This window comes from Pleurodeles waltl, chromosome 4_2, assembly GCF_031143425.1.
Source record: "Pleurodeles waltl isolate 20211129_DDA chromosome 4_2, aPleWal1.hap1.20221129, whole genome shotgun sequence".
Taxonomy (NCBI): domain Eukaryota; kingdom Metazoa; phylum Chordata; class Amphibia; order Caudata; family Salamandridae; genus Pleurodeles; species Pleurodeles waltl.
Window position 1 is genome coordinate 10,096,496 of NC_090443.1, and position 12,349 is coordinate 10,108,844.

The following is a 12,349-nucleotide window of genomic DNA, read 5'->3' on the forward strand; positions in this document are numbered from 1 at the left end:
TCAGCTCCATAAAGGGCACTCCATACTGCCTTAATCTGATAGAGGTTAAGGGTTGGCAATGTCTCCCTTGTTTTTATGGAGTTATAAAGCCTCAATATCCCAGATGCTTGTTGGCACACGTTGAAACTACTGCGGCCACCCAGTTTAATAGACCCTTTAAATGGCTTACGTAGGTTGATGGACAGTTTAATAGGCCCTTTAAATGTCTCATGCGGGCTAACAGACATGAATCTGTTTTCCCTGGTTATTTCCAGGCCCTGATCTGCGCAGAAAGCTGTGGAGTGGTCCACCACGGTCTGTAGGCTGTCCGGGGGTTTAGACACCAACAAGGTGGCATCCACAAATAAAAGTAAAGGAATCTTTGCAGTCCTCTAATTGGGCCACCACATCATTTAGTTACATGGAAAAGAGAGTTGAGGTGAACACACATCCTTGCCCCATCCCTCTCTCCAATCCTAGCTGGCCATCCCCGACGGTCTTGCAGAGCCCCAAGGCACAGCCCCTCTTTTTTCTTTTGCAGCATCACAGTACTATTGTAAAATTACATGGCCACCATTTAGTTTCGCAGTAGTAGTTCTGAACTGTGGCGCAGCAAAAGAAAAAATATTTTTAATTTGACCTCAGAATTGCACGGAATTGCAGCGTTATTTTTGGTAAACATATTAATTGGGGTTTGTCTCAACCTCACGCTGGCACTATCAGCTAGAGTGTCCGTTTTACAGAGATTTGATATAAGCGGTAGCACCCGGCATCAGTGGAAATATTGGGAAAGTCAAGAGTTGGTGAGTAGATACCAATCCCCTGCGCTGGTTCTAAACAATGGAAGATGAGAGTCTTGAACTCAAAATTTTCAATGTGCCTTGCGCCACCTTAGGATTTTCAAATAAGAATCTACATTACTGATTCGGCCCTCAGTCAAGGGTCAGAAGGTTTGGTAGAACATATCACAATTGCTACGAATAGCATATTATGACTGGAAATGTGGTGAGTCAATTACTCGGCTACTGTAGGAGCATTGTTGGTGATTAATCAAATGCACGAACAAGTAAATTGCTGCTAAACTGCTAAAATGAGGATAACAACTTTGTTTAGATTGGCATTTTGCGATATGGCAATGAAAGATATGAATAGATCTATTTAAGTGTTAATAACAAGTAATATTGGATGAATTTTAATGCCGTGCAACAATGATTCCCCACGTACGTTTGACACTAAAACACAAGTCCCAAAATGCCTCTGCATTTATAAAAGGTATATAATTGGAATAATGGGTGTAAACAGATTGAAACCACCTGGAGAAGATGAAAAGTTGAAACACTGTGGTGTTTGGAGGAATGTTTCACATGAAACCTGCCAAGAGTAAAAACGTAATCTGACAATAAAATGGCGATTACTAACTTAAGCCCCCAGGAGTGCACAGTTATTTTTGGTAAATATACATATATATATATATATATATATATATATATGTTTCTATATGTATGTTTGTGTGTGTGTCTATATGTAGGTTGAGAAAGGCGGTGACGCCGAAACGCGTTCCTGTGTGTAGATAAACCACTATACTCTTAACGCTCGTGGAGTGCCGTACTTCTGGATTTTTTGAAGAGAGTGTGAATTAATAGACGCGGTGGCACACGTCACGTACATTGGCACCGCTGGGGCTTTGGTGCAGGAAGGGTACGCCGTTTCGAAGTGCTCGTATACATATATATATATATATATATATATTACGTACTGACGGTCGCTAAATCACAGCGAAAATTGTGAATTTTCACAAATTTTGCTGTGATTTAAAAAAAAAAAGGCAACCGCCATCTCCCACTCTTGCTTTCTTTTGCCCTGGGGTGGGACAGGTCCCAGGGTCTTTGCAGGCAAAATAGGATAGGGGTGCATGGGGCCCCCACTCCTAGGGCTTAGAGAAGCCCTGGGGACCACCATAGAAATTCACCTGTTATAGTTATAGTTATTTCAAGTAACTATAACTCGTACCCTAGAGTAACTATAACTCACGCCCTCACCATGCACTGATAATTATCCCAGATATTACAACACTCATGACATCTTTTAAAACATCATTGACGTTATCACTGTAACATTTGCAGTAACATTATTGATGAGAAAACCATGCATGGCAGGGGCACGAGTTATAGTTACTTTAGGGCACAAGTTATTGTTACTTGAAATAACTCTAGCTATCGCAGATTCATTTCTATGGTTTTGTACATTAAAAATGTGAACCTAACTATAACGTCCCAGTAACCTTTAATGATCTATCTATCTATCTATCTATCTATCTATCTATCTATCTATCTATCTATCTATCTATCTATCTATCTATCTATCTATCTATCTATACATATATATGTATCAATCATCAAGCTACATAGATGTGGAGTTAGAAATGGTAAATCTTCACTTACTTACCTAGATATATATACCTTCTCAATATGTTGTATAAATCAAGAGGCATATTTACAATGAATTGGCATACGGCAGCTCCACATTTCTTTTTGCTGCACTGCTCTATGCCAATTTCAAAAGGGCAGGAATGCACCAAATTTATGAGATACGATGAATTCCTGTCCTTTCAGCCAACGCTGGTGCACAATTTGCTGCCTGGCGCCAATGCAGGCTCCCTTGCACTATGGTGCAAGGGTGTCTGCATTGTTGGCAGGATCGGTTTTGTGCTGGAAGGTACAGAAACAATCCAGGGAGGCTTTTTTTTTCTCTTTCTATGTGTGCTGCATAATGCAGCACAAAGAGAAAGAGGGAAAAATGTGGAGAAATAAACATAGTTCTCCTCATTATGCCTCCCCTGGGTAGGTGTACAGTTTTGACGCATTCCCAGGTATACAGATCGTTGTAATTCTGGGAATGCATCAAATCCCATGGATGATGTGTGGGAAAGCCCATTGGAACATCCATGAAAATACCCCCTGACACAGTGTACGGCAAAGCAGCCAGTTGTGCTGAGTTGCCTTATGCCATATGCACAATGCTATGAAAAGCCATGCAAAGTGGCTTTGCATGGCCTTGTAGATATGAGTCTGCGGTATTGGGGTGTCATAAAAAAAATTACACACCAGCTGCCTAAGGGACCTGTCTCTGATACTCTAACATACAATCCAACTGGCTTTGGTCTTAGTCTGAAAATCTTATACGTCATAAAATTAACACTGGTGCTGTAAGCAAACAATGCAAATAGCCAACGATAACCTCTGTGACTGAAAACCAGAAAGTATGTTTACAAAAAACTGACTTCATTGGTGAAATCTTTGGTTACAAAGGTAAAATGCACATTTGAGGTTTTGGGCATCATCCATCTGGAAAGCAGATGAACCAGATATTGCAAGGTTGGTTTATTCAGCCTCCCATTATATCTGCCAAACCTGAGTCAGATACTCACAACGCCGCTGAATTCTGTCTTGAAGAGTCCTGGAACAACACAGTTCACACGAATATTCATTGCTAGCAGGTCAGGTGTCAGTGCTTTGGTGAGGGCGAGGAGGGCCGTCTTGCTCACACAATAGGGACCAATCGTCTAGTGTATAGAGAACAGAGACAGGAACAGTAAGACTGATTCAGATTGGAAGAGAGCAACATAGTGACAGGACACTTCCAATGATCTGGAAAAGTGGCCCTAGTCGAATGCAGCACATTCTCAACATCTCAAACAAATTCTACATATATAAATGAAGAACCATTAACAAAATCAGTGGTGAAGGCAGAATGCTGAAATAAATACAGCTTAACAGTTTGCAAATGAGAAGAAAAATAAAATCTACATGTAAATGCAAATGAATGCTTGACTGTCAAAATTAGGGATTTTTGTGGCCCTGTGACAGCCAGTTTGTTACAAGACACTATGGGGGTCATTATGACCCTGGCGGTCACTCGACAGCCAGGGTCACGGTCACGATCGGACCACTGCCAAAGTGGCGCTCCGGGCACGACATTATGACTATGGCAGAGCCGCCACGGTCAAACCACTGACACTGCCAGGCTGCCGCCAGCCTGCAGCCTGGCAGTACCGGCAGTTGTAATCCACCAGGGCAGGATTACAAGTCCCCATCCGCCAGCCTGTCCATGGCAGTAAACACAGCCATGGAAAGGCTGGCAGAATTGGGGACTCGGGGGCCCCTGGAGGCCCCTACACTGTCCATGCACTAGGCATGGGCAGTGCAGGGGCCCCCATGCACAGCCCCATCGCGCATTCTACTGTCTGAATTATGGGCAGTGGAATGCGGGAAGGGTGCCGCTGCACCCGCTTCACTGCCACATTGCCGCCAGCTCCATTCGGAGCCAGCTGAAATGTTAAGGCCCTCTTCCATGCTGGGCTGGTGGGCAGTAACTCTGTTTCCGCCCACTGGCCAAGCGGGGAAGCCATAATAGGGCCGGCGGGGTTCAGGCCACACAGGCGGCCTGATGGGGAAATGGAATTGGCGGGTGCCCTCTGCCAAATGTCAAAATGAGGGCCTACATGTGGTGGCTGCTGGTTTTGAACATTGGTGTTCCATAGCCCCCAGATATTAATTCACTCAAACTGAAGAACTAAATTACAGAATGACTAATTTTCTTTTTTTAAACATTTGCACCTGTAATTATCGATATTTATTTTTCAATAATCTTTTCGGTATCTCTCCACCTGTGTTCTGTTCTGTGTGATGAAATATTGGCTTAAATAGTAGCTTTGCACTTTTAGTTAACCTAGATGTAAACTCACAATTGGTACGCACTATAAGCACACGTACATAATACAACAAAGCAGTCATCTGTAAATGTTATCACTGTAGTTCGACATAGGTGATCCAGCTGTTTAAGTACATTTTATCCCTTCTTTTAACTTCCCATGTTGCCAATCTGCACTAATCTGGATTTCACAACCATGACTGACAGCAAGTATATTGGCTGGAAAGAAGAAAATAAAAGTCTTCTCTATTTATACATTTTTAAAACTAATGGGCACATTTATACTTGTTTTGCACTGAATGTGCATAATTTTTTTACGCAAATTCGGTGCAAAACGAACTCCATATTGATACTTTGGCGCTAGACCAGTCTAGCTCCAAAGTTGTGGAATTAAAGTCATTTTTTGAACGTGGAAACCTACCTTGCGTCAATGAGATGCAAGGTAGGCATTCCTGTGAAAAAAAATGACTCTATTGCCTTAACGCTATATTTATCCCCTGTGCTAAAATCACACACTGGGGGAGGAGGAGGGGTCAAATAATGGTGCAAAGCTTAGGTCAGGGCAGGCGTTAGGGCAAAGTCAGGGCAGGCGTTTGGGCACCTGTGGGCCTATTTCCATGGTGGAACACCATGGAATAAGCCCACAGGTGCACTGTCCAGGCCCCAGGGACACCCCCACCCACCCACACCAGAGGGACAGCGGAGGATGGGGGATCCCATCCCAGGTAAGTATAGGTAAGTACAGGTAAGTATTTCTTTTTAAAGTGCCATTGGGCCCCCCTACATGGCACTGGGTGCAATGGCCATGCCCAGGGGACCCTGGTCCCCTGTGCTGGCCATTGGAGTGGTGGGCATGACTCCTGTCTTTTCTAAGACAGGAGTCGTGTGGTATAGATGGTTTTGCATCTGAAAATAACACTAGGTTGGTTAGGGTCATTTTGTTTTACTCTAACCTGCCTAACGTCATTTAATGGTGCAAAACTCCCTTCTCCCATACTGCCACCCCCACCCGGCTAACTTCACTTTTTTTTTTTTACGCTAGTCTGCCCTTTGCGCCGGCTTGCCCCATTCCATAAATATGGTGCCCGGCTGGCTCTCAAGAATGGTGCAAGCCGGTGCCAAACCTTTTGATGCAAAACTGCTTTAGTGCAGTTTTGCACCAAAAATTATAAATATGCCCCTCAATTCTGAACGACATCACATTTTTTCCGTAGCTGTTTATGTGTAAAAAGAGTTAACATGGAAAGGTGAGCACCTTATGTAGAACTCAATGCATTAGAACCAGTGTCCAGTTAGAAATGTTTATCTTATAATAGGTGGCATATTTAGAGCATGACAATCAGTTTAGGAGGCCTATGACTGACCTGTGCTTGCTCTTTGAAAAACCATCAGCCATAGCTAGATATTCCTGCTGGCGTGGTGAGTATCATTTAGCTTAAAATGCTACTTCCACAATGGCAGCAGAATGACAGTCCGAGGAAACAATGCCAGTCAACCATCCTGCATTTGTTTGCTTTTCAGAAACAATCCCCTAAAAAGGGATTTGTTTCTGAAAAATGGTATGCTTTAACACTGCTAGCCAGTGCTAAAGTGCTTGTACTCACTGCCCTAAACAAGGTTTGATTGATTGGTATATAGCTAATTGACATATTTAATTTACTTGTAAGCCCCTTGTAGAGTGGTATACAACATACCCAGGGCCTGTAAATTAAATGCCACCAGTGGGTCTGCAGCACTTATTGGGCCAGATGTATGGCAGTCAATTTTTGCAACTCGCAAATTGCGATTTTTAGTGACTCCCAATTTGAGCATCGCAAAAGCTGATGTACAACAGTATCTCAGACTGCGATTCGCAAATAGGTCACTAGGGAACTGATTTATTAATATTCATCTTTGGGGACTCATTCATGTTTGCAAATGGGTTACCACCAATTTGAAATTGTTTTGTCACCACATTCTTGATCTGAAAACAATCATACATCCCCCTGCGACTCGCTATTAGGAAAGGATGCCCTTGGCACACCCCTTCCTAATAGGGAGTCACAACCCGTATTTTGCAAGTCCATAATAGGTTATTGACTTGCAAAATAGGGTTGGCACATGGTCCACGGCCAGTTAGCAGTTGCAAAAGGCAGATTTTGTTGTTTGTGACAGCTAAATACCTATGAACATCAGGCCCATTGTGCCACCCACATAAGTACCCCTCCAAAACTTGCCTGAAACCTGCCATTGCAGCCTGCATGCAGTGTAACACTGCCATGTAAACTCGGCATTTATTACCCCTTGCCAAGTCTTAAACTCCCCTTTTATAACACCCCTAAGTTAGGACCTAGGTAGCCCATATGGCAGGGTGCTATGTAATTAAAATGTAGGACATGTGCCTTTTCTGTTCCACGCGTCCTGTTAGTGAAACACTTCATTTTTCACTACTGTGAGGCCCACCCCCTCATAGGATAAGAGTGGGGATTTCTTATAGAATTTAATATGCTGTAATTCCTGACTGACAGGAGGTAAATCTGTTGGGGCTTATTCACAAGCCCCGTGTACTGCTGGCGCATTACGTTTTGTGTTGCACTGGCGACGCATTGTGCAGGCCCATATCTACAAGGCCACGCAAAGTCAATTTGCGGAGCTTTTCATGGCCTTGTAGATATGGTGTAAGGCAACACAGTGCAAGTTGCTGCATTGTCGTACATTGAAGCAGAAGGGCATTCCATAAGTGTTGAGGTAGGTTTTCCCATGCAACACCCATGGGTTTTGACGCATTTCCAGATTTACAAGAATCTGTAAACATGGGAGTGCATCAAAATCTTACGCCTCCCTAAGGGAGGCACAACACGGAGCAATATGTATATTCCTCTCAATTGTTTCCTCTTTATGTGTGTTCTGCATTCTGCTGCACACATTGAAAGGGGAAAAAAGCCTACATGGACTCTTTTTGTGCATGAAGGTGTCCCATCCTGCACAGAAACAATCCTGTCTGAGACGTAGGCATCTTTGCACCATGGTGCATGGAAGCCTGCCTCTGTGCTAGGCAGCCCATTGTGTGCCAGCACGGGGGGAAAGGACAGAAATGCACCATATCTTGTAGATACAGTGCATTCCTTCCCTTTTCCTGTGGCGTAGGGCAGCACAGCAAGGTCACTTGCTATGCCGCCCTGCACCACCTGGCTTGTAAATAAGGCCAGTAATTTTTAGCACCTATGGAATTGTAATAATAAATCCTCTTTAATGACAACGGCGGATTTATTGTTACAATTTTTAAAATGCCACTTTTAGAAATTTGGCATTTTCCTGCTCTTAGCTCTGTGTGCCTGCTGCCTGCCTCTGATCACTTGTCTGGGTGGTTAATGGCTGGGCTTTGTGTATTCCCTCTAAACTGCCACACACAATAGAAGCTTAGGTGTGACTTGATAGGCTGTGATGGACCATTCTGATAGGACGGGAGGGAGGACCTGACCACAGCCTCACACTCACACTGTCTGTATCCTGTCCCCCACACAAAGGGCTGTATACCCCCCATCATGAATCTGGAGCCAGGGTAGGAAGTGAGAACTTCTGTGCACTTCAAAGACTTCTTTGAAGTCTCCGCCACTTCAAAGGCACCACAGAGTATAAGAACTCAACCTCTAACTCTACCTCTTCAGTACATTTCTAGACCTGTGGATACCACAAAAGGAAAAAGGACAGCTGTGCTGCAACAAGGACTGCCACTCTGCTGGACTGCTGCTTTGGAAGAACTGATGCCTGGCTGTGCAGACCTGCAGCCTGCTGACTGCTACCCTCCATACCTGGGTGAGAAGGACTTGACCTACAACTCTCCAAACAAAAACCCAAAGTGACTCCAAGGGCCAGCTGACTGGTCTCCTGATCTGAAGTTTCAGTCACATAAAATACTTCCAAGCAACCCAACACTACAACTGGACTCTGCCACCTGTGAGGCCGACCTGACAAATAGTGCCACCCAAGTCCTGGGCCCTTGGAGGTAGATCTTCAGGTACTGCTACAGCAGAATCACCGCTTCTCCACCACTGCATGAAGGGAGCCGGCTCACCTCTGTCATTGCATGGATATAACCAGTGCATCACATTCAGAACCAGCACTGTAGTGTTTACCATAGTGCAAGGTCCCTGCATCTCCATCGATGACACCATTGACGATGACACCAAACTCTGCATCTCAGTCACTGCACTTGTCGGAATCAGTACATCGCCTCAACGTCGACACAGCCTTTACCTGTACTCCATCGAATCCGAGCTCCGACGCATTGCCACCACTGCGTGAGGAACGTCAACACATCTCCTCGACTGCGTGGGGAAAATCGACACACCATCTCGACAGTGTGATTCAGAACTAGCATAACACTCCCACACTAGGATTTAGGGTAATTTGGTTCAGTAGGTCCAAGTGAATACCTGCAGCTGGCCCGTGCTCCATGGCGGTCGCCCTGCACTTTTGACTTTGCCCCAGTCCGGCGGGACCAGATAACCCACGTTGGAGCTTTTTGCTTCTAAGCTCTTTTCTGCAGTTTATTCTTTAAAAATTCATAACTCAAGTTCTACTTCTTTGATATTTGTCATTGTGGTATTGTTTTATTTATTAAATTGAGTTCTATTTTTCTAATCAGGTGTGGTATCTTTTTGTGTGGTTTTATCACTGTTTTACTGTTTGAAGTGTGGCACTAATAGTCTACACATTGCCTCTTAAGTCAAGCCTGCCTGCTCTGTGCCAAGCTATCACAGGGTGAGCATGTGTTAATTTAGGGTGTGTTTGTGTTACCCTGACTAGGATTTTGGTACCTCCCTGCCCAGGGTGCATACCTCTGGAAATCTAAAATCCCATTTCTAACAACTTGCAAAGCATTTTTTCCATGCGCATCAGTGACATTTTTCTTATTTTCTTGCTGGGATCCACCATGGCTCACAAGGCTGCCAATGATTGTTTTCCCCAGTTAAGTCTGTGGATGCTCTGCCTTGCGAAGTCCATTGGTTCCCTACCTTTAAAGAGGCATGGGAAAGATGAGGTTGGTGGAGCTGCATATGCATCAGTTTATGACGGATTTCCTGCTTCGCCCAGTATCAAATACACCACTAGGCCTTTATTTTTCAAAAAAGGACCAAGGGCAATTAAAAAAATGATCAGCAATAGAAACTGGGTCATTTCACCACAGTGGTCCTGATCTGTGCGAATCTCCACAAGAACTAATGACAATGTGCATGAGTTCCATTTAGTCTCACTGGGGCCTACTGAAGGAATTTTGGAGTATTTACAGCAGTACCCTTGTATAACTCTTTTATGTTATCATGCACGCCTTTGTGAATTGGCCTCAAAACATATAAAATTGTATTCTTCAGGGACTATCCTGTATAAGAATGCCAGCAGAACTTTCCGCTTTAGAGCAATGAACGTTGAAACTCTAAATTTTTCAATATTTTATTGCACATTTTCGTAACACCAATTGATGCATAGTTTCAGTGACCTGGCACTTGGCACTCATCAAATTGCAATGTCTGTTGATACTGACACAGAAAGCCTATTACACATCCATGCAGAATTGCTTAGCAATATTTTTCTTTCATTTTTACTTTCTCTTCGTTTGGCTTATCATCACGTATGGCTGACGGTTAAAAAGTACTAGGGTCTTTAATGACATATGAGATGTCTATTTCAAGTTTCTCATTAATGTATTCACGAATCAATGTGGTTCTTCATCTTGGTAATTATTCTAAACACATCATTTTCACCAATGAAATGAATCTATCCCCAATGCATTTCGCGTTGTTGTACTTCTTCAGAGAAAATACCTAAAACAATGGCAAACCCTTAAATAAAGTTATCTACACATAAACATGCACATTTAACTTCCTTATCTCTTTGTGAACACACCTTCTTATGAGCGGCAAAATTCCCAATTGTGCTATTTATATTAAGGAGCCATTGAAAGGATCCTTTTAATTCGAACTGAGTTTCGGTAGTAAATAGGAACCATGTAAGTTCAATTTTCCATACTAGTATATCATAATGTCTGCAAATATTATTCAGTAATAAGATAGATGGGTATTAACTGTACATAGTTGGCTCCTCAACTCGTAAAGGCATCTTGTAACTTATTGAACAGTGATTAAGGACGAAATGGGCACCAAATCGCTTCAATGTGCATCAAATCTCTCCTCTAACCAGGAGATTGTGTTAAATTACATGCACCAAGAAATTAACAGTCATGTAGATGCCCAATTTCCACATCCGTTCCATTTGTAGGCCATGAGCAGTGGTTAGTAGTGAAGGGTGTACTAATTCTAAACCGTTAACTCACGAGACTTTTTTTACCTCCTCATTATATATATCTTATTATATATATGCAAAGCGTTGTCGAGCTATACAATCCGAGGACACTTTTTCATAATTTGGTCATCCACTGCCACATAATTCTAGTGCCATTGCATAAATTACCATCCATCATTACAGGCTTTTCAGACAACGGCATGTTGTATTGCAGTGCTTAAAGTTTTGCTTTGAATGCTGCCATTATAAATTAAATTCCCCAGCATGCAAAGCACTGGTAGCTACAATGCCACAACTGGCCTACGGTATGATACATGACATTAAGGCGCACATTATGACAATGGCGGTATAAGGTGCCTACTGCCGCGGTGACAGCCGCCAAAAGACTGTCACCGCGGCTACCATCCGTTCGCCAGATTATGACCACAGCCGGACTTCCGCCACAAGAAGGATAGAAATCCGGCTGTGGCCATACTGGCGGATGGTGGTAAGGTAGTGCTGCTACACCAACACCGCCTTGCCAGTATACCGCCACCAGCTGTGTCATGACACATGATATGGCCTGGCGGTGTCCCGTTCCCTGCCAGAAGACCCGCTGGATGCAGGTAAGTTGGGCTTCCAACAGGGGAGGGGGCGTTGTGAGTGTGTGTGCATGAATGTGTGAGTGTGTGCATGAATGCGACTGTGTGTGTAGCATTGTTTGCATGGGTTTATGCATGTGTGGGAACGCATGTACAAATGGAAATGTGAATACGTGTCTGCATGTCAGTGTGAATGTGTGTACGGATGTGTGTGAGAATGAATGGATGCATGAGTGAATGAATGCGTGCATGCCAGTGTGAGTGAGTGTGTGTATGCGTGGTGAGTGTCTGCGAGCGTGTGTGTGTATAGGGTAGTGGAGGATCGGAAGGGGGAGCGTGGATGGAGGAGGGGTGGGGGATGTCTGGAGAGTGTTTGGGGGTGGGTGAGACTCCTACCACTGACACAGAAGGAATTCCCTGACACTGGTAGGGCCTACCACCATGGTTTTTGTGGTGTTGTGAATGCCACGAAAACCATGGCGGTAGGCAGGCTCGAAATGCCGGCGGCGGTACAATAGCAGCTTCCGGGCTGGAGATTGTTATCTCCAGCCCGGTGGCTTCTACCGCCATGGCAGTAGGAATGTCATAATCTGGTGGTATGTACCGCCAGTATGTTGGCGGTACTACTGCCACATTATCACCTACTGCCCGGGTCATAATGACCCCCAAGTCACTTGACATCTTTGTTTTACATTTTTACTAAGTCACCCAGTCCATTAAAAACACTGTTTTACACATGAACCAAAAGTAAACTCTGCTTATATATTTTTGTGAGGGTTCACATTGTATTCACATCA

General features: G+C 43.9%; 1 protein-coding gene across 4 annotated transcripts in view; it reads right to left on the minus strand.

Moving 5' to 3' along the window:
- The window catches only part of LOC138292045 (dehydrogenase/reductase SDR family member 4-like), a 337,693-nt gene that overhangs the window by 49,206 nt on the left and 276,138 nt on the right, over window positions 1-12,349 (minus strand). For all 4 annotated transcript variants that reach the window (XM_069230387.1, XM_069230386.1, XM_069230385.1 and 1 more), the window contains one exon: window positions 3,407-3,541. In XM_069230387.1, coding sequence (XP_069086488.1) covers window positions 3,407-3,541 — 135 coding nt within the window. The remainder of the gene's footprint in view (window positions 1-3,406; window positions 3,542-12,349) is intronic.